At 42.0% G+C, this 22,888-nt stretch overlaps 1 protein-coding gene across 3 annotated transcripts in view; it reads left to right on the top strand.

Moving 5' to 3' along the window:
• The window catches only part of CDH10 (cadherin 10), a 518,016-nt gene that overhangs the window by 207,032 nt on the left and 288,096 nt on the right, over positions 1 to 22,888 (top strand). For all 3 annotated transcript variants that reach the window (XM_033934920.1, XM_033934922.1, XM_033934921.1), the window contains one exon: positions 5,790 to 6,161. In XM_033934920.1, the coding sequence (XP_033790811.1) occupies positions 5,934 to 6,161 (228 nt within the window). In that variant the 5' untranslated portion in view covers positions 5,790 to 5,933. The remainder of the gene's footprint in view (positions 1 to 5,789; positions 6,162 to 22,888) is intronic.

Here is a 22,888-nt window from a genome sequence, read left to right as displayed (position 1 = left end):
AGTCCTATCTTCCCATCGGAGTCCTAACCCTCCGGTCTTACACATGCACGACCTGATTTGGTTTCTATACTTATTACCTGGTTAGCTTTCTATACTTGTGTTACATCCCAGCACCTCTCTCAGTATCCCACTATCCCTTTATCCCTCAGAAATCCGTCCAATCCCTGTTTGAATCCCTGTACCGTACTCTGCCTGATCACTTCCTCCGGTAGCGCATTCCAAGTGTCCACGACCCTTTGTGTGAAAAAAAACGTCCTTGCATTTGTTTTGAACCTATCTCCCTTCAGTTTCTCCGAATGCCCCCTCGTACCTGTTGTCCCCTTCAGCCTGAAGAATCTATCCCTATCCACCCTCTCTATGCCCCTCATGATCTTGAAGGTCTCTATCATATCTCCCCTGAGCCTCCTTTTTTCCAGAGAGAAGAGTCCCAGCCTATCCAACCTCTCAGCGTATGGGCAGTGTTCCAGTCCTCTTACCAGTTTCGTTGCTCTCCTTTGGACTCTCTCAAGTACCGCCATGTCCTTCTTGAGGTACGGCGACCAATATTGAACGCAGTATTCCAGATGTGGACGCACCATCGCTCGATACAATGGCATGATGACTTCCCGCGTCCTGGTTGTTATGCTCCTCTTTATGATGCCCAGCATCCTGTTGGCTTTTTTCGAGGCTGCTGCGCACTGTGCAGATGGCTTCAGTGATGTATCCACCAGCACACCCAAGTCTCTCTCAAGACTGCTGTCTCCCAACAATGCCCCCCCCAATTTGTAGTTGAACAATGGGTTCTTTTTCCCTATATGCATGACCTTGCATTTTTCCATGTTAAAGCGCATTTGCCATTTACAATCTATGTTCTGCTCTGAGAAAAGGTGGGCGTCAGGTGTTAAAACTCCTGTGTTTTTGTGCTCTGTAAAAAAAAAAAAAGCTGTACAATAAACCAGCTGCAAGACTAAAGGTGCTTTCTTAGGAAGGATTGGCAATGGAAAATAAACCTTGCAGAGCTTGTCCCCAGTTCAGGAACTAACAACCCCTTTAATCAAGCTGTAATAGAGGTTTTTAATGTGGGCCGGCATGGTAAATGCTCCAACGCTCATGGAACACCACAATACAGATACAGAGACAGCACAGTGTAACTAAATAATTAAATTTTAGATAATAGATGTCAGACGGCAAAACCTATAACCAGGTGGTTTAAAAATTAATAAAATAGAGCAAAAACAAAAAGGGGGAACCAACAGGGTCTGCAGTCAAAGATACAAGGGCAAACCAAAACAAGAAAAACTGCAGACAGGCGTACAATGATGCAGGCTAAGTTTATTGTGACAATGGTTAAAATGAGGTTTAAAACATTGCCTAAAGGCAAACAAACCAATGGACCCAACCCGGTCCGTGTTTCGGAAAACACACCTTCATCAGGGGTCCCAAATGAAGAAGAGATCAGTAAAAACCGCAAACAAGCTTTTGTCCATATGAAAGGAACTCCGGGAAGAGTCTGTGCATGTGCTGTTGAAAAGCTGAAAAATTAATAAGACAAAAAAGCTCTTCGTCAGTTTTATGGTTCAGGTCTTTGGAGGAGAGCATTCGGGCAAGCCCTATAATGAGGCCAACTGAGGCAGCAGCCTCAGGCAGGACTATTGAAGGAGTGACATCTTGCTGCCAGCCAGCTTACCTGCTGGTTGGCTCTCTCTATTATTAAGAAAGACATGAGGGAAGCCACTGCTCACCCTGGATCGGTAAATGGAATGTTGCTACTCCTTGGATTGGCCACCGTGAGAGTGGGCTACTGGGTATGATGGGCCATTGGTATGACTCAGTGAGGCTATTCTTATGTTCTTATGATTATGCAATACAATACTGTTTTTTGTTCTGTTTTTTGTTTGTTTGTTTTTCATTTTTTGGTGCTTGCTTCTGTGCTCCTCCATGATGGCTATGGATGGGAAAGTGTAGGATGATGTCATCGTGTTGCAGTTTGTGTGAAACCTCTAGCCGAGGTTTGTTTTTTTTCTCTTAGTTGGATTTCTTCCCTTGAATACGCTTTTTGTGAAACAGGGTACGCCTGTTGGGAATGGAGTATGCTGGAGAATATAGGGAAATGGCTGGTGATTGAGCAGTGAACAGCTACAATTATTTTCAGCTTGGGCTGGATGAAAACCCATCCCTAAGATAGGAAGCAGCAGATTGTTGGGGTATTATCAGCCGTTGGTGAGACTATTGAATAAAACCGATGGACTAAGTTAAGTACTGCTTTGGGTGGTTATGTATTCTATGATGTTTATGCTGAACTGAACTATAGGTCTTATCAGCATTATTACTTACCTAAAGAGACTACAATTTTGTTGATAATCCCAGAGTTTGTTGGATTTGCCATGTGTTTATCAAAAGCTAAGTAGAGTTGTGTTTATAGACCAATGAATGAAAAGTGCATGCTATATTTGTACGGAAGTGCACGTTAAATACTGAGGTCTTTTTTTTCTCCACTTTTTTTGTGATATACTAGCGGTGGTGTCCACTTCTTTTGAAGGAAGTAGTGTGTACTGATTATAGTTCATTATCTTTAAGCATCCCCAGTCGAGGTTGGAATTTCTATTGCAATTTTTTGATCTCCTGAAAAATTAATCTTGTTTATCCATTTACATGTTCTGATTCAATTTTCTGAAAAATATCCTTGACATATCATTCTTTGTCTTGCCGAACTTGACATTAAAACTCTCGGTTCATTTGTGATACTTTTTTCTCTATTACCAGATAGTTTTGCTTATCTTCTGTCTTCTGCTACTTTTCTGGTTTTTTCTGAGATCCAAGGTGATTTCTTGGCTTTCTTTTTTCTTCTGGAGTGTTTGTTTGTTTTTTTTAGCTTCATCACTAATTACAGTTTTGATGTCATTCCACAACTCTTTTGGGCTCTCTATCTCTTGTATCAAGCAAGGCAAACCTGTTGTTCAGTTTATCCAATAGTCTCATGGAATGTTTTCAATGTCATATTTTTGGAGGTCTCTAATGATCTTTTTCTTGCAAAGCTTCACCTTGATCTTGCATGTCAAAAGCTCGTAGTCACTTCCACAATCAGCTCCTGATTTAGTCCTTGCAGTCAAAACTACAAATTTCTATCTCTGTCCTATGAAGATGTAGTCAATTTGGTTTCAATACATGCCATTTGGAGAGGTCCATGTGTACTGGTGACGTTTGTGATTCTGGAAATGTGTATTCATGATTGATAGTTGGTTTGTTTTGTAAAACTGTACTATCACCACCTTCATTTTTTTTCACCTATGATGTGCGTCTTCAGATGTACTTCCTACTTTTGCATTGAAGTCCCCCATAATGATCAGTAGATCTTGTTTCGGTGTTGATCTATTACATTTTGAAGTTGTTCATAGAACAATTCTACATCCTCATCTTCTGCATCTGTCATTAGGATGTAGGTAGATTTATAGTTGTACTAATTAGCGTAACATAAATAAGTTACGTGTTTCTTAGTTTTCTAGAGAAAATCATAAACTCCTTACCCAAGGTTTGTTATTTTGCCAGTTTATACTAAGAAAAGAGACCCAGGATATATGAAATACTTTTATTATGAAAATAGAAAAATATAATTCATAAGCCAGCAGCAAATAACTATTGTTCACAGAATATCCAAATACATATATGAAACTCAGTACATAATTATTACACAACACTTGCTAGATAAATGAGTAAAACTAATTCTTACACACTAAATAATTCCTTATAATAATAATTCCTGATTAGCAGCAACTCTACAAATAGCTTATCACCAAGAGTACTTCACTTCCATGTCCCGTACCACAATAGAATTCTATCTAACCCCAGCTGATAAGATAGATAAATTTCCTTATCTCACCATCCGATTAGGCCTTAGCACAGAATCCGGGGGAAGAAATTTATCTTCTACTCAGCACGGAAGATATGAATTCTCAGATCAGGAACAAAGCCTGATAGACACTGGAACAGCTGTAAAGTAGGTTGGCAGCCAAGGTTTCCTTTATGTGATGAAATCCAGATCTGGATAAAAGTCCAATTTCTCTCTCTCAGGCAGAGAGTCACAAGAAATAACTTTTCAGGTCTTAATTATTAGAAGGTATGCATGTAGCGAACCCTATGATAAGATGCAAGCTCCCTTACATCCTAGCACAGAGTGCCTAATCACCTTCTACTTGGTTCTCGTCAGATGACCTCTCAGGACCAATCCAGAAACAGAACTTAGATGAATAGCCTTTCTGTATAGAATCTCGCACAGGCTGTGTAACAGAGGCGCCTTCGGAGAGATAAGAACAGAACAGGAGAAATGCCTCCCCCAATATTCACACAGGCTGAGCATGTAGGCATAGCTGGATGCTCTTGACTAGAATACAGTTCTGGTACATACCCAGAATGAATCGGCAGGCATAAACAGCAAAGATGTTTTTCTTCCTTTCTCTCTCCTTGCATGGTTCAGGCTGGAAAGATTTCTTGCAGACAATGGTTCATGCTTTATGATGTCAAAGAGGCCTAATCTTCAGGTGTGAATAAGGAAACACCCCTACAGGAGCAAATACTTGGATCAAGGTGACATTGATTGGCTTCCCCTGCAGATGACTCTATCACTGATAACATTGTAGTTGAGTACCGTATTTGAAAGCTTATTACTGGGGATGAATGCCACACCATTTTTCCTGTGTTTAATGACTAGAGTAACAGATCCAATGCTCGTTTAATTGAAAATGGCCCTGTCCTGTCCATTTGAGCTCACTGATTCCTATCAAATCGATTTTGGTTTTTTTTCCATTTGATCTTTAACAATTTCCACTTTTTCTTGATTAATGCTTCGTACATTCCATGTTCCTATGTTGAAAAGATCTTTACAGCTTCTGATCTCCCTTTTCTGCCTAGCAACATCAAGTTTCAAGTTTATTAAAAATTTGATAAATCGCTTATTCAAAATTCTAAGCAATGTACAAAAAAAGTAAAATTACAAAATTTCTAGGGGAAACAAAACAAACGAATAAGACTAACCTGACAAAACATATTAAACAAAAGGAAGAAATGGGGAAAGAAATACAAGTTGTTGATAGTATCAAGATGTCCTGGTGGCTTTGATCCATCAGTTTCATAAACAATGGGCATACTTTTGGGAGATGGCCAGTTCTTCATAGTAATATGGTGAGTGCCTTCTGACCATCTTCTAGCACTATATGTCGATGTCTCATCATCAAGTTTTCATGGCAGAATGTAGAAGTAGATTGCTGGGCCTTTCTTCTGTGTAGTATAAATTCAATATTGTAACCGTTGTCATATCAAGCGCCTCTACCTCCAACACTGCCCATATGCTGCTGCCCAGATGGGTGGTATATTATTAGTCTGACATCATACCATATTGTTTCTTATACCCTGCAAATGTCAGCTGGGAATCACTGCAGCTTACATAAGATTATTAAGGTTAGTAACAAAGACATTATGAATCATAGCAAGACTATAATGAAAATGGAGCGTTTTTAGCATCTTCCTAATTTGAGGAGGTCTGATGTAAGCAGGTTGGGAGGCAGTTCCAAATTTTGGGCCCTAACATTATACTTCATTCATACTTCATTATACTATATTCTTACTACATTATACTTCATTCATACTATATTTTCTAGTGACTAGAATTCACATTCTAGATTTTTTTTTTAATGGTGACTATAGTAGAAAGTAGTGGGGGGGGGGGTTTCTAAGTACAGTAAATTTGTTTCATTGGGAAAATAGAAAGCATTAAAAATGATGTTTTTTCACATTTTCCCTTTCTTTCTGTTTTCAAGGTTTGGAAGCATGAATCAAATAAAGATGAACTATAGAAAACCGTTTGGCAGCCCTGCCAGTTAAACAGATACAAAGGCCCAGTGCAGGAAGTGAAGACCCCTGTGCATAGAACCTCTCTGCTGATTCACTCACAGTTCAAAACTATGATAAGGTACCAGAACATACTGTTGCTCCTCTGGATCTGCCACCTAAATTCCTGCCACACAGAAACAGTGTTCAGGAGGATTTCCGACTACCAGCCACATGAGCTAATAGCACATTTATCTGGGGATGACGGAAAAGTGCTTCATCGTCACAAACGAGGATGGATGTGGAATCAGTTTTTCTTGTTGGAGGAATATACAGGAAATGATTATCAATACGTAGGAAAGGTATGTATTTTGAACAAATTTTCTGCACTTTTTTTCTGTCAAGAATTGTTTCTTCTACTGTAAATATATATATATATATATATATCTATAATAATAAAATGCTAAGCGCGCATGCGCACTCTTACCATGTGCTTCCCTGATCCCTGATCTGTCGGGCTGTGGCGGTAGGAGTGCGCATGCGCGCCAGACAAGCATCCCTGCTCTCCAACTCTAGCCGCTGCCGAAACGGCCCCACACTCGCGGCTCGGCTTCAGGCTCACTTAATCCCTTGCTGCCCCTCCCCTTCCCTTCCTGCGATCCAACCGGCTCACAGTCCCTTCCCACCCCCCCCTCCCTTCCCACAATCCGACCGGCTCACTTAGTACCTTCCCGCCACCCCCTTCCCTTCCCGCGGTCCCGACTCCAAACCTGCCGACTCCAGCAGCCTGCAGCACTCTACACAAGCTGCTTCGGGGCCTTCTACTGCCCTGATTTACTCTGACACGTCCCTGATGACATCATCAGAGACGCAGCAGAGCAAATCAGGGCAGTAGAAGGCCCCAAAGCAGCGTGTGTAGAGTGCTGCAGACGCTGCTGGAGTCGCAGGTTTGTTGAGACCGCGGGAAGGGAAAGGGGGGGCGCGGAAAGGGACTAAGGGAGCTGCCAGACTGCAGGAAGGGAAAAGGGAGGTAGGGGAAGCGCTGCTGCTGCACAGGGAAGTAGTGTGGGGGGGAGGGAAATGGAGGGGGAGGGAATGCTGCTGTGGCTGCTGCACAGGAAAGTGGGGGGAGAGAAATGCTGCTGCATAGGAGGCAGGGAAAGAGACAAACAGATAGATAGAAAGAAAGACAAATAGTGGGAGGAAGGGAGAAGAAAGAAAAGAAGAAAGACACAGGGGCAGGGAGAGACTCAGAAAGACAGACAGACAAAGGGGGCCAGGGAGAGAGATAGAAAGAAAGACAGTGGGAGGGAGAGAGAGACAGAAATAAAGAAAAACAGACAGACATATATTCCAGCACCCGTTAATATAACAGGCTAAAATATTAGTATATATATAAATACACCAATGGAAAATGACCAATAGGAATTGGCTATTAAAAAAAAAAATTTCTCTATGGCACAATCTTAACCCAAATATTCATTTTCCTTTCTAAACCCTACCCTACTTATTCCCACTTTTACTAAGCCATGGTAGAGGTTTATACCACAGTCTGGAGTGCTACTCTGATGCTACTCTGATGCTCATAGAATTCCTATGAGTGTTGGAGCTTTTAGCACCCCACGCTGTGGAAGAAACCTCTATCAAGGCTTAGGGCCTCTTCTATCTATCTAAACAGTTTTTAGCGGAGAGAGCCACGCTAAATGGCCCGCGCTGCTCCTGACGCTCATAGGAACTCTATGAGCATCGGAAGCAGCACAGTTTGATAGAGAGGCCCTTAGTAAAAGAGGGCCTAATGAAGTACCGTATTTTCGCGGATATAACGCGCGCGTTATACGTGATTTTACGTACCGCGCATACCCCTCGCGCGTTATATGCCTGAGCGCGGTATACAAAAGTTTTTAAACATAGTTCCCACCCCGCCCGACGCCCGATTCACCCCCCCAGCAGGACCGCTCGCACCCCCACCCCAAACGACCGCTCGCACGCGCTCCCACCCGCACCCGCATCCACGATCGGAGCAAGAGGGAGCCCAAGCCCTCTTGCCCGGCCGACTCCCCGACGTCCGATACATCCCCTCCCCGGCAGGACCACTCGCACCCTCACCCCGAAGGACCGCCGACTCCCCAACAATATCGGGCCAGGAGGGAGCCCAAACCCTCCTGGCCACGGCGACCCCCTAACCCCACCCCGCACTACATTACGGGCAGGAGGGATCCCAGGCCCTCCTGCCCTCGACGCAAACCCCCCTCCCTCCAACGACCGCCCCCCCCCAAGAACCTCCGCCCGTCCCCCAGCCGACCCGCGACCCCCCTGGCCGGCCCCCACGACACCCCCACCCGCCTTCCCCGTACCTTTGTGTAGTTGGGCCAGAAGGGAGCCCAAACCCTCCTGGCCACGGCGACCCCCTAACCCCACCCCGCACTACATTACGGGCAGGAGGGATCCCAGGCCCTCCTGCCCTCGACGCAAACCCCCCTCCCCCCCAGCCGACCCGCGACCCCCCTGGCCGACCCCCACGACCCCCCCACCCCCCTTCCCCGTACCTTTGGAAGTTGGCCGGACAGACGGGAGCCAAACCCGCCTGTCCGGCAGGCAGCCAACGAAGGAATGAGGCCGGATTGGCCCATCCGTCCTAAAGCTCCGCCTACTGGTGGGGCCTAAGGTGCGTGGGCCAATCAGAATAGGCCCTGGAGCCTTAGGTCCCACCTGGGGGCGCGGCCTGAGGCACATGGGCCAAACCCGACCATGTGTCTCAGGCCGCGCCCCCAGGTGGGACCTAAGGCTCCAGGGCCTATTCTGATTGGCCCACGCGCCTTAGGCCCCACCAGTAGGCGGAGCTTTAGGACGGATGGGCCAATCCGGCCTCATTCCTTCGTTGGCTGCCTGCCGGACAGGCGGGTTTGGCTCCCGTCTGTCCGGCCAACTTCCAAAGGTACGGGGAAGGGGGGTGGGGGGTCGTGGGGGTCGGCCAGGGGGGTCGCGGGTCGGCTGGGGGGGAGGGGGTTTGCGTCGAGGGCAGGAGGGCCTGGGATCCCTCCTGCCCGTAATGTAGTGCGGGGCGGGGTTAGGGGGTCGCCGTGGCCAGGAGGGTTTGAGCTCCCTTCTGGCCCAACTACACAAAGGTACGGGGAAGGCGGGTGGGGGTGTCGTGGGGGTCGGCCAGGGGGGTCGCGGGTCGGCTGGGGGACGGGCGGAGGTTCTTGGGGGGGGGCGGTCGTTGGGGGGGGGGGGTTTGCGTCGAGGGCAGGAGGGCCTGGGATCCCTCCTGCCCGTAATGTAGTGCGGGGTGGGGTTAGGGGGTCGCCGTGGCCAGGAGGGTTTGGGCTCCCTCCTGGCCCGATATTGTTGGGGAGTCGGCGGTCCTTCGGGGTGAGGGTGCGAGTGGTCCTGCCGGGGGGGGGGGGTGTATCGGACGTCGGGGGGGGGGGCATCAGGCTTTCAGGATGGGGACAGACCTTCAAGGGGGGACAGGACTTCAAGGGAGGACAGTGCACGGAAGTCAGGGGGGGTGAACGGAGAGTCGGGACAGCGCACGGAAAGTCAGGGCGGGCGAAAGGAGAGTCGGGCAGCATGCGCGTTATATGCCTGAGCGCGGTATAGAAAAGTTTTTGTACATATCATCGTGATTTCTGCGCGCTATACCCCTGTGCGCGTTTTACAATGGTGCGCGTTATATCCGCGAAAATACGGTACATCTTGAAAGAGAACATCTTTTAAAGAACAGAGACTACTGTTTTTGCTTACAAACTTTGACACTGAAAACAAAGTTACTAAAAACCTCCAATTATGCATAATACACAATATTTTTCCTACTTGAATATGATGGGAGAAATATTTTATTTTTTATTTTTTTGCCAAGCATCAATATTAGATAGAGTTTATAGTTTTTATTTTATAGTCTACTTTATACAAAGCAGATTACAAAAAAACATACACAAATAAAATGTACAAGCATATATAAAATTCATACTCCTAAAACCAAATTGTTACACAAAATCCTTAAAAATACTTTTCCAATAAATACTGCATACCAGACACTATTACACCTTCCTCTTTAAAGCATAACTTTAGCACCCATACTTAATTTGCCAAAAAAGGTGGCGCTTTATATATAAGTTCATATATCCCCTATTTAAGACTGCACTAAAAAGTGTCCAATGCTGTCAGTAGCTTTGGGCTTTTCCCTGCACCGAGGCCACTTTTAGCATATCTGTAAATGGTCACATTTTCCATTTATTCTACTAATGGGCATGTGCTATTATCTCCATTAGCGCATGAGCCCTTACCATCACCTATTTTCTAGACAGAAAGGGCTCTAATCGATTAGCATACGGCGATATAGCTGAGCAAATCAAATAGCGTTGGACACACCTACTCTCTGCCCCTAGGTGCCTAGGTTTAGGCATCGCCAATCACCTAGTGAAGCCTAACTAAAATTCCCAAGAGCTTTATTTTTTAAATCATTTTTTAATTGAGTTTTAATGGCATTTTTAATTAAAATTCCAATTAAACTGAATTAAAACAAATTGTCTTTCAAGCAAATTTCAGTCAAGTGTTTCTAGGTGCTACCAATCTAAGCACTAACTTAGGTGCTATTTAGAGAACCTGGCCCTCAGTGTCTTGAATAAACTTTCAATTATGTAGACAGTATTTATGAAATAAAAATGTTTTTTTAAAGATTTCCTAAATATCACATAATTGGAAATAGATTGAAGATTGGTCATTAATGCTTTCCACATTTTAGCAGCTTGACCAGCAAAGGAGGAAATATATAATTTTTAAAATGTCTTCCCTTTTGAAGTTGGAATGGAAATATTGAATTATTGTGCAAGGAATATCTCTGATCATAAGGAACTTGAAATAAAGTAAGGGCTTTTTTAGACCTGGGGTTCACATCATTCATCTGCTTACTTCTTGGGCATGGTGTAAAACACTATGACTTGAAACACTTACCACAAAGGGATTCTTTTATTAAGGCGTGCTAATTCATTTAGCGCACGCTAAAGATTAGCACTTGCTAAATGCTAAGGCACCCATAGAATATAATGGATGCCTTAGCATTTAGCACACACTAATCTTTAGCATGCGCTAAATCGGTTAACGTGCCTTAATAAAAGGACCCCAAAGTGAGTTAAAGTGTTTTGCATAAAAACTCTTATCATGGGCTAAGAGCACTATTTTTATATTATTTGTATTAATTTGTTGAGAAGGTATGTCAGGGGCAAAGAATGGGTGCAGATATGCTATTCAACAAATAAGCCAACATTTGTGGCTCTGATTCTATAAAGTCCACCTAAACTTAGGTGCTGATATTGGCGCCTAATGAGCAATAGGCTTAATCAATGCCTATGTTGGCACTCAACATCTCACAGTCAGCTTTAATTGAACTTAATTGAAAGTTAGGCGCCTAACTCAAAAAACTCAATTCTAGATAAAGTAGATGCCTAGCCCAAAGTGCCTACACTAAAAGTGGGTGTGGTTAGGAAGTGGATCATGGGCTTGTTTATGTGAATCAGGTGCCATTAGGCTCTGATATCAACGCCGAACTTTAGAAATAGAAAACCCTGGCATAAATTGGGGATGCCTAAATGTTAGTTGCTTGTTAGGATGCTGAGTTTGATTCTATAATGGGCACCTAAGTTTTATAGAATTGGTGTCTATAGCAGTGCTTAACTTTAGGTGGAATTAATAGAATAAGGACCTAAGTGCTCCCACATTGTTTTTATCAGTGGCCATGTGCTAATGCAAACATTAGTATATGGCCAGAAAATGATAATTGAAAATGCCTTATTTCCTGGGCACTAGTAAATGTACTTGACAGGTGAAAAGTCCTTTGTTATCATACGCTAATTCCATTTACTAATGCATTTTAGTAGACATACCTCTGTTTCCAAAGGGGGAAATTCTATAAGAGGTGTCTAAATAGGTGCTTAACCTAATTAGTAAATTGACTTCAATTATGAGCTTTAACAAGCTCATAATTGAAAAAAATAAAATTAACTGGGCGATAGGTGCTTATCTTCATTGGTATGATTCTACATAAGGTAGGTGCCTAGCATCGCCTAACTTCAATGTAGGTGTATTCATAGGCGGAAAATGACTTAGGTGCCACTAGGCGCAATTCTCTAAAGGACTTTAAAACCCTGGCCCACATAACAGGCGCTTAAGTTTTAAGTTATGCGCCACTAAGAATGATTCTGTACATAGGCACATAAGAGTGACTGACAAGAGATAGGCGTCTAACTTAGTTGCATATCTTTTTTAGGTGCCAATTACAGAATCCGGCCCAAAGTATCTACAAATAATGAGGTAGATATTCAGCCCACATAAGTCAGGGTTTTTTTTTTAAACACTGATAACTGTGGGCAGAATTAGCTTCAGATATTCAGTTCTGGGTCACATCTGGGCATCAACATTGAATATCAGAGGCTAATTTCAATAAGGCTAGCCAATAGAGCTTATGCAAGTCTCAGCTGATTTTCAGCTAGGGCCCGGCTGAATACTGGTCAGGACCCAAACAACTTTTTTTCTTTACCCCAGAGCCCCTGAAGTATCCCCTTCCTCCCCCAGTCCACATCACCAATCCCTCTCCCTCTGGAATATCTCTCCCCCCTGGAGTTTGTTAACCTCCCAGTACTACTTCCTATCCCTGGTGCTCCAATGGGGGTGATGAGGGAAGAAGAGAATCCCTCTCATTCCTACCCTTACTAATGCCTTAGATAACATTATGCTGTCACAAGAAGCTGTGGCAGCCATCACCCCCAATGGACCAACAAAGATAGAAAGTAGGCAAGGCAGGGGGTAAGAAGTCATTCCATGGGGTGGGAGATTATTAATGTCATCGCTAGATGGGGAGGGTGCCCAGAATGAAGTGGGCTCTGTGAGAAAATAAAAAAAAAGTTATGTAGGTTCTGGTTGTCATGTATTATGAAAAATAACGTGGTGATATCACTGAAGAATTGAAAATCTGGAGAGTATGGTGTGATGCAGGACTTTATATGCTATAAATTTTCCAAAGATGCCATCAATTTCTATACATGCCCCCTTTGGGTTTTAGTAAGAGCACGGACACATGATTACCAATTAATTTTAATTTATTCATAATCATTTAATGACATACCCCCTCTTCTAAAAAGCCGCACTAGTGGCTGTCACGCGGCAACAGCCCCAAAGCCCTTTAACTCTCTATGGGCTTTGGGGTCATTATCGCGTAGCAGCCACTAGCACGGCTTTGTAGAAGAGGGGGATAATCTTACAACACAGGCTCATACATTTGATTGCATTTACACAATGGGAATCCATCTCTTCAGCAGTGTAATTTCAACTTGCTGAAGGTAAGAATTCCAATATGCCGTAGTAATTCTGTCACTTATATGTAATGTAATGTAATTTATTTCTTATATACCGCTACATCCGTTAGGTTCTAAGCGGTTTACAGAAAATATACATTAAGATTAGAAATAAGAAAGGTACTTGGAAAATTCCCTTACTGTCCCGAAGGCTCACAATCTAACTAAAGTACCTGGAGGGTAATAGAGAAGTGAAAAGTAGAGTTAGAGGAAAAATAAAAATAAAATAAACATTTTAACAAGACAGCATTGATCTAAATACTTTGGAAGGTAGAAGAGAGGAGAGAAAGGAATAGAAGCAGAATGGGTCAGCGTCAGTGATGAAGTGGAGCAAGTAAGTTTAGGAGGAGCGATTGACGTTTCCAGAAAGGGCTTCTTCAGGGAAGAGACTTGGCCGACAGTCCCAGGATGCCTATGTCTCCTCCCCTGCGATGTTCTCCCATCCATGTATTCCCTCCCAGACACACTGCCTGTGCCCCAGCCGCTCCAAGGAGGCTGCCCCAGATGAGGTCCACGGTGAATGCAGGATTCTCTCCTTTGCGGGAAAGCCGCCCGGAGCCGACAGTCTTTATATACCTTTTGTCCCTACCCTCACATGATTGGCTAAAATATTCCTCCTACCATATAAGGAATTTCACACATGGTAGGGGAGTGGCTTTCACTCACAAATTTGCCTTTTACAGGGAACAGGCTTAAAGGAAAGGTTTACAAGATATAACAGTTATATTTGTTACAGTAATTTACACAAAATTCCATGGTAACAAAGTCCCTAGCTAAAGTTCACCAAGGTCAATTTCTACATGTTGCAGTTCATCTAAATTTTCCCAATTTAAATCTTATAAAAGTTTTCAGTTAAATACAATCACACAATCTTTGCTATTTCATTCTCTCATTCCCAAATATTCACTCATGTTATGTAGCTACTGAGCTGTTGAAATATTTGAAAGTTACTACGCTACTTATCTGATTAATATTTTTACTCAAAGAACCTAAAGAGATTGGAGTTTTTCTAGACTGAGGATGTGTCTACATCTTCAAAATATTTTTTGAAGTTGGTTTGTCCGGAGGATTCGTTTTTGTTTTTTTTTACTAAATCCAATGTGACATTGAGGTCTTTTCTCCACTTTTCTGATCTAATCTGTGGTAATCTTCCTCACTGTTATGTTTTCTATTAATGCATTATATTGTTGAGGACATAAGGAACATTCTATTTAATTTATATTTCTATATTTTCAGTCATACATTTTCTTGAGTTATGATGTCATTTTTACTCCTCCTACTTATTTTTTGGTGAACTTTGCATTGATTGTTTTATTCATTTCAACCTTGCTATTATGTATTTTTTCTTGTATTTTATAATTGCTATAAATAACAAAATAATGAACTGGTCTCAGGAACATTGAACAAATTAACAACATTTTTCACCAAGTATGCCCTAACGATCATAGGGGCTCATTTTTAAAAAGAAAAACATCCAAAAAAGGGCACAAAGTGAAAGATAAGACTTTTTTTGTTACAAAAATGTCCCAATAGCTAATTTTGAAACTCATGTTAAGATTTTTCTATTCAGTTCATCTCAATCTCAAGAGGGTGTGTTGGAGACATGTTTTGGGTGACATTAGGATGGGTTTATGATCTGGACATTTTTCTACCATAATGGAACATTATGAAAACATTCTGGGGGAAATAGGACATTTTTGACAAGACCTGTTTTAATAATCTGATCCCCAATGCCTGGTATTAAGAGGGCATTATATATATATTAATCTTAGTGAGTTTATGGTTGTATCAGAAATGTCTTTGTATGATCAGTATTAGAGGGAAATGTCTTATCTCTGATCTGCATCCATCGTTTGGGAGGGCCAGTGGTTTCTATGGATGCAGAATTTATTTGGAAGAGAGTGTGGTACAGTGGTTAAAGCTATAGCCTAAGCACCCTGAGTTTGTGGGTTCAAACCTTGTGAGCCTGGCAAGTCACTTAATCCCCCCATTTCCCCAGGAATCATGAGCCCACCAGGACAGACAGGGAAAAATGCTTGAGTACATGAATAAATTCATGTAACCATTCTGAGTTCCCCTGGGAGAACAGTAAAGAAAATTGAATGAAGTTTAATATTACATAGGGAATCATATGTACTGAATGTTATTGGATTGTGGCCCAATGGAGGCTGAAGATTGTAACAATCTTCTGTAATTCTCATAGCCATCTACTGCATATGGCCTCCAGCCACTGATGTCTGCATTGCTACTCATTGCAGTTACTGGAGGTGGGCTAGGGCGTGACATGAGTGCTTCAAGTTGCAAGTTTTTCTCTTGCAAAAAGTTGACAACTCTAGTGCCTATCCATCCTACCTGTTGGCCCACCCAACCATACACCATGCACACACACATACACTCTTACTTGTTTTCCTGAGTTCCTGAGAGCTCTTTTCTTCAGCCTCAGAGCACTGCTAAGGTGGAAATGAGGAGAAAGGAAAAAGAAAGTCAGTTCAAGTAGGCTCCTCAATTATAAATAGCACACACAAATATATATATTTTAAAAGACATCTCCCACTGTGAAACGTCCAAGATAAATGTCCTTCTCTCTCCTTATAACTCAGTGTCAACAGGGGACAGTGATCAAAATAATAAGAGAAACCTTTTGTGATACTCACATCAAAAGCATCAATGTATTACAAAAAAAATCTGCTTCTTTTCATGTCATTTGCATCCAAAATGGAACGGAATCTCTATTGATGTTTTCTTTATATCGTCCTATTCTCCACTGAAATCTGTAGGGGAATCAATGCAGGTGTTTTCTCTGACTGACCCAGTGGGGAGGGAGGGAAGCAATCATGAAGCAGGATTCTTCAAACAGCTCTCTTGGCTTCCCTAGGGTGGTTTTGTAGCTTGAAATTCTACCATATAAAAGAAGAACTGAAGACTTTTGCAGTAGACTGTAGGGCTTGGAGTGTCATATTTCAGGATCAGCAGATCTCAGAGGCAGAAAAAAAGGAAGTAATCACTAAGGATATGCATTTGATGGAGCATTCAATTTGTTAGCCTTCTTTAAAAATTTTATGTGTGCAAAATAATTTCTTCATGATCTCACTTATGGATTAATGTGTGTAAACATTGTAAACTATGCTTTTAAATTGTTATTATGGATCTATGAAACTGAAAACTAGGAAAAGGTCAAATAGCTTAAAAAAAAAGAATTTTTCATTTCCTGTGCACATCTCTAGTATTAATCAAAGAACAATTAGGCCCTCTTCTATCAAACTGCGATAGCCGTTTTTAGCGCATGGAGCCGCACTGAATGGCCTGTGCTGCTCCTGACGCTCATTGAGTTCCCATGAGCATCGGGTGCAGCGCGGGCCATTCAGTGCGGCTCCCTGCGCTAAAAACTGCTATTGCAGTTTGATAGAAGAGGGCCTTAGTAAGCTTTGTTACCTTGTTCTATTAACTAATTCTGTATTGTTTCAAGTTTATTAATATTTTGATATACCGTCCATCACAAGTATCTGGTCGGTTTACAATAATAAAAAGTAAAAAAAATTATTTAAAATATTAAAATTATGTATAACAAAAAAAAAAAGTTTAAAAATAAGGGGGTTACGATCAAAACATAGACTTGATTACAATGGGTATGGGACAAAAGGAAAGAAAGGGGAAGGGAAAGTTTTTTTAAAAAAATACATGGTATAAATAAAAATAAAAGGAAGGGAGGAAGGGAAGGATAAAACAAGAGGAAAAAAAGGGGTATCGCTTCCTGAAAGCGTTTTTGTTTTCCCGTACAAGCACAGTTAGCAATTTTTAAACTGTAAATAAAGCTGATATATTCAAAAGATTTGAGTGGATAACTTCAGGACTTAACTGGACAAATCGTTTTTTTTCACAACCATTCCCAACCTCCCTCCCCCAACACCCCCTCTCCTCCCCTCCAACACACACACAATATACTGAGTGTTGATTTGTATGCCCTGCCACTTAAGAGATAGTGTAAGATAATTTGGGGAGCGGCTATATATTGACCTTAACCAATCATTGCTGATATTTAGAGTTCTTCAATTACAACTTGGACAACTCTTGTCATGCCAGACAGCTGCCTACATTTAAATTATCCTTGTCCAATTGTATTCGGTGTCATTTAAGTGCAGCCAAACACCCAAATAAAGTTGACCAGATAAAGATACCCAATTAACTTACCTGCCATTCAAGCTGCTGGACATAGACACCTGACTCTTTTTCTGTGGTACATTCTGCTCAATAAGAATCAATGAGGTGAAATCTTAGCTGTGTAGACATACCAGCTATACAAAGACTACACCTCTATGACAGCCTTGTTATGAAAATCCATCATGCCAAAAAGAAGCATCGCTCAAAGGAAAAGACAAGACAAAGGAAAGTACCCAGGGATAGTCACAAGCACAGCGGTTTTGGGAACAGTCTATGGCTGCTGGGGCAATGGTGGCTCCACAACTGGCAAACCCCCTAGTCAAGATGAGGGAGAAAAGAGAGATAGCTGCTAGAACTGATGGATGAAGGGCATGAAGCAACAAACTAGGGACTGTAGCTATCAACATGAGCAACCATTAAGACTCGTCAGTAACCCATGTTATTTTAGTACAGGTTCTATTTTATGCAATGAGACCTAGTTACTAATAGCTGGTGTTAACAGTAAAATCAAATGTCTTATTGGTAGCCCAAGTTAATGACTAGGACCTTAAGATGGCTTTTGTGCCATACCAGCAGCCTCCTTCACTTTCCAGTGTAACAGTGCAGGAGCAGAAAGAGAAATGAGGGACACTTATTGGCAGCAGGAGGGAGATTGCTGGAAGTAAGGTAATACCGTGTTTCCCCGAAAATGAGCCCCAGCATGATTTTCGGGGTAGATCTTAATATAAGCCCTACCCCAAAAGTAAACCCTTGTCCCTGGAAGCCTAACCTGAATGTCCCTGGATCCACCAGCAGCAGCCCTTCCTCCCCGCCCATGCCGCGCAGCCGATCCCCCACTGACCCTTGCATCTTTCCATTTCTCCCTCCTGTCCAAACCCAACTGACCCTCCGACCTCGAGATGATGTCATCAGTAATATGGTGTACAGAAGGCCCTGGCGGGAGAAGACTGTGAATCAACCTGTTTAGGGTGCTGCTCTTTGGAGGGAGGTATGTAGGTCTCACGGTCGGCGGGGTCCAGATGGGAGGGAGAGATGGAAGGATTTGAGGGTCAGTAGGGGTTTGGCTGTGTAGTGGGGCAGGGGCAGGGGGGCTACTCAAGGGTTCTGCTGCACGGAAAGAAGGGATAGAAGTTGTGCAAGGGTTCTTCCGCATGATGAATGGGATGGGAGGGATGGATAGAAAGATGCTGTATGGAAGGGAGGGATAGAAGCTGTGCAAGGGTTCTGTTGCCTGAGGGATGATAGGGAGGGATAGATAGATGCTGCAGTGGGAAGGCACAAGGGGATGGGTGAGAGGGGAGGAAAGATGCTGCACATGTGGGGGAGAGAAAGGAAACAAGAAGAATTGGGGTAAAGGAGAGGAAGGGAGAGTTGATCATGTACATGAAAAAAATAAGACCTACCCCAAAAATAAGCCCTAGTGCATTTTTGGGCCCAAAATTAATATAAGACACTATTTTATTTTCGGAGAAACACGGTAGTATCAGCTAAATGTACTGCAGCACTTTCATTCTGACAACTCATTGCTAGAGCAGATCTTGACTCTTCAATCAGATGAATCATTCTTGATATTTGAGGGTTTAGAGGAAGGAGATATTGGCAGTTTAGTAATTTATGAGGGTTTGGGGGGCTTGATATTAGTCTGGTATGTGATGAGCACAGTAGCTTAATGGTAGAACTAACCCATACTGCCAGATCAACTCCCCCTCCCTACACACACTATCACACCCATTCATTTGTCAGCACATCTTCACATCTGCACTTAACCCCAGTAGCCAAGGATCCAGATGGATATCCAGAAATAAATTTCAGTTATAGGTCTTTTTTTCTGATATCATCATTATGTCAAAGTCCCCTGTGGTTAGAAACAAGCAATAGGCCTTGCTCTTCAGGCATTTTTAAATTACTTTATTTCTAATCTTGCTACGAGTTGCATCCAATTCAGTTGCAAAGGTTGCATGTCAGCTGGGCTTTATGCTTAGACATAGAATGGAAATGATGATTTTATCTGAGATTCTGAATAGTTCATGTGTCAGGGGGGTGGGATGGGGGGAAGCCTTAGTAAATCAGGTACTAAAACTCCCAGCACAAGCCTCAATAATATTTCAACTATCCATCCTTACAAAACAATTGTTTATTCCCAGTGCACCACACAAACCTTATGAAAGTGCAAATCCTAGTTATGTGACTGTTACAATTATGCCAAACATTATTTTAGTATTACCTCCAAAATAGTTCTTCAGTAATGTAGGCTGTTCATCAACTCCTTAAAAAGTGACTCTGTGGTACAATGCTGTTTTTGTGAGCAATTATTACGCTGATCAAAATTCAGGTAATTAAACCTACCATGAGCAAAGTCTGGTTTTCTTGCATGCTCTACTTAACAGCACAAATAAAGCATTCATTATTACATTACATTACATTAGGGATTTCTATTTCGCCATTACCTTGCGGTTCAAGGTGGATTACAAAAGATGTCTGGTCATTTTCCAGGAAAATAAAGAGTAGAGTAGGTTATTTCGGGAGGGGGGGCGGTTGTGGAGCTAGTGGAGGGAAGGAAGAGGACTTGTGGTGTTAGGTCTTTTTTCAAGGACTTCTTCAGCAGTACATATGTGGAGTTAGGTCTTTTTCTTTATCTGCCTGAGATGTATAGTACCTACCAAGAATCATATATTGCCTGTAATTTCATTACAAATGGACTATTTTGGAGTAAAATGTGCATCCATTTGAAATGAAATAAGAAATGTCAAAGGCATTTCCATAATAACATAGTAAATGACAGCAGATAAAGACTTGAATGATCCATCCAGTCTGCCCAATAGGCAGAACATAAGAATAGCCTTACTGGGTCAGACCAATGGTCCATGAAACCCAGTAGCCCATTCTCACGGTGGCCAATCTAGGTCACTAGTACCTGGCCAAAACCTAAGGAGTAGCAATATTCCATGCTACTGATCCAGGGCAAGCAGTGACTTCCTCCATGTCTTGCTCAATAACAGACTATGGACTATTCCTCCAGAAAATTGTCCAAACCTATCTTAAAACCAGTTACGCTATCTGTTCGGGGAGGGAGGGGGGAGAGGGCACTTTGTCAGGAGGGGGAGCTTTTTTTTTTTTAATCGGACAGATATTTGCATGTGTAATAAATGCAAAATATCTGCCCGATTAAAAAGAAGAAAGAAAAAAAAATGGCAGAAGCCCTGACAGCAGTGACAGGAGGCTGCTTCTCATGTCACTATTGTCAGGGCTCTGCCCCGACTCAATCGCTCACTGAGCGATTGAGTCGGGAGTTTGCATGCAAAAAAGATAGTGAATCAATCAATGTTTTAAAATCAGCCAACAGCGATTGAATCACTATCTTTAGTGAATCTGGGCCCTAGTTAGATCCCAAGTAGTAAAACAGATTTTATGCTGCTTATCCAGGAATAAGCAGTGAATTTTTCCAATCCATCTCAATAATGGCCTAAGCACTTTTCCTAACTGATTTCACCACATTCTCCGGCAACAAATTTCAGATTTTAATTACACGTTGGGTGAATAAATATTTTCTCTTGCTTGTTTTAAATCTATTATTTAGTAGCTTTATCGCATGTCCCCTAGTCCTAGTATTTTTGGAAAGAGTGACCAAGCGATTCACATCTACCCTTCCCACTCCACTCATTATATTATAGACCTCTATCATATCACCCCTGAGCCGTCTCTTCTCCAAGCTGAAGAGCTCTAGTTACTTTAGCCTTTGCTCATATGGAAGTTGTCCCATCCCTTTTATCATTTTTGTCACCCTTCTCTGTACCTTTTCTAATTCCGCTGCATCTTTTTTGAGATAAGGTGAGCAGAACTGTACATAGCACAAGCAGATTCTATTGTGTTCAACTTATAGGGGGAGGGCAACATGGACCTGGGAGAGGCATGAACAGATCAGGGGCATGCCTATGAGTTTGGCGTAAAAATTATAGAATGCAGAGTTACGCACCTAAATGCTTGTGCCTAAAGTTAGGTGTGCAGACTTGTGATAGTATTCTATAATGGCAATTCTGTACAGAATTGCCATTATAGATTTATTGCTTAGAGTGCATTATCCCAGTGTCTAAATGTTTGCGCTTTTTCTTGAATCTACCTTTCTGTTTACAATGTCTAACCAAAATTATCACCTACATATTGCTTTCAAGGTAGCCACTATTTTAGGCCCCCTTTTAACAAAGCCATGTTAGGGGTTTTTTTTATCGTCGACCACTGAGGTAAAAGCTCTAATGCTCATGAGCATTGGCGCTTTTACCACAGCGGCCGGTGATAAAAATCCCTAACACGGCTTGATACATGGGTGCCATAGTTAATGTCGCATATTGATATTTTAAATTCTCTATTTTCTGGTTTGCTCATGTCTCTGCTATGGCACTAAAACCAGGCTTATTTCATTCTGTGATTGTATTATCCTTGCTTCCTTATGTTTCTATTATATTTAGCCTTTCTCACAAGATTTTCTTGTCTTACAGCACTTTATCACTATCTCCTACAGAAGATTTTTTTTTTTTTTAGTAATGGTATATTGAATTTTTAAGATAACAATATAAACTAGTGGACATATTGCTTTGGGATATTTTTTAAAGCAGTTCCCTGTCTGAATTTATCTTTCTCATTACAAATCTAAGAAATGATATAGGCAATCTTTCATACTAGCAACTATCTATTGCTCCCATAGGCTTGATTTTTCACTCTCCTTCCCTTTCTCATTACACTATATGTTGCAAAATATAGGGGGTATTTTTGTACAAAGCCAGAAACCTTTTAACTGGAGTCAAACTATTTCAATGATTCTACCACATTTATCTGTCAAGACCGCCAAGATTAGCAAAAAAAATAAATATTATAAAGCATTTGAATTATATACAGTAGATATATTTGTCTTTAATTCTTATGGCCCTTTCAAATTAAACCTTTGATAATTTATCACTCAGATCTATTAGATTACACCATGCACGACCAGTATAGGGTATGAAAAGACAAACAAGAAATGCCATTATTAGCCATATCGTGCCATAAATAATATCTGTAACTAGGGATTTATTAGTATGCATTCAGTTTGTTAGCGCACCTCAAAATGTCCGTGCTCAGAGTTGATTTAAAATGAATTAAGGAGCATAAGATCCCTTTTACTAAGCTGCATTAGGCATAAGAAAAGGACCCTGTTGTTATCAACATAGTCTATCTTTTAAAGGGAAAGCTATCAATTTGGGCCATTGTTAAGACACATTATTTTACCACTTGTGGTGTTTTAGTACAGGTAAAATATCTATTTTATGCAATGAAATCTAGCTACTAATAACCTGGGTAAACGTAAAATAATATATCTTAATGATTAGGGTTACCAGCCGTCCAGATTTACCCGGATATGTCCTCTTTTTAGAGGGCATGTCCGGGCGTCGGGATGGCTTTTCAAAACTCAGCACTTAGGCCCTGATTCTCCAAAATGCGTCCCGATTTTAGGCAGCTGTAGGCTGTAGCTGTAGGCAGCCAATCGGGATGCACGTTTTTTAAAAAAATGCTCCCCAGGCAGGCCACCTATATTGAAGGCGCCTCCG

Source organism: Geotrypetes seraphini, chromosome 2 (genome assembly GCF_902459505.1).
Source record: "Geotrypetes seraphini chromosome 2, aGeoSer1.1, whole genome shotgun sequence".
NCBI lineage: Eukaryota > Metazoa > Chordata > Amphibia > Gymnophiona > Dermophiidae > Geotrypetes > Geotrypetes seraphini.
The sequence above is the reverse complement of the archived record's forward strand: the minus strand, read 5'-3'. Positions and strand labels throughout refer to the sequence as shown.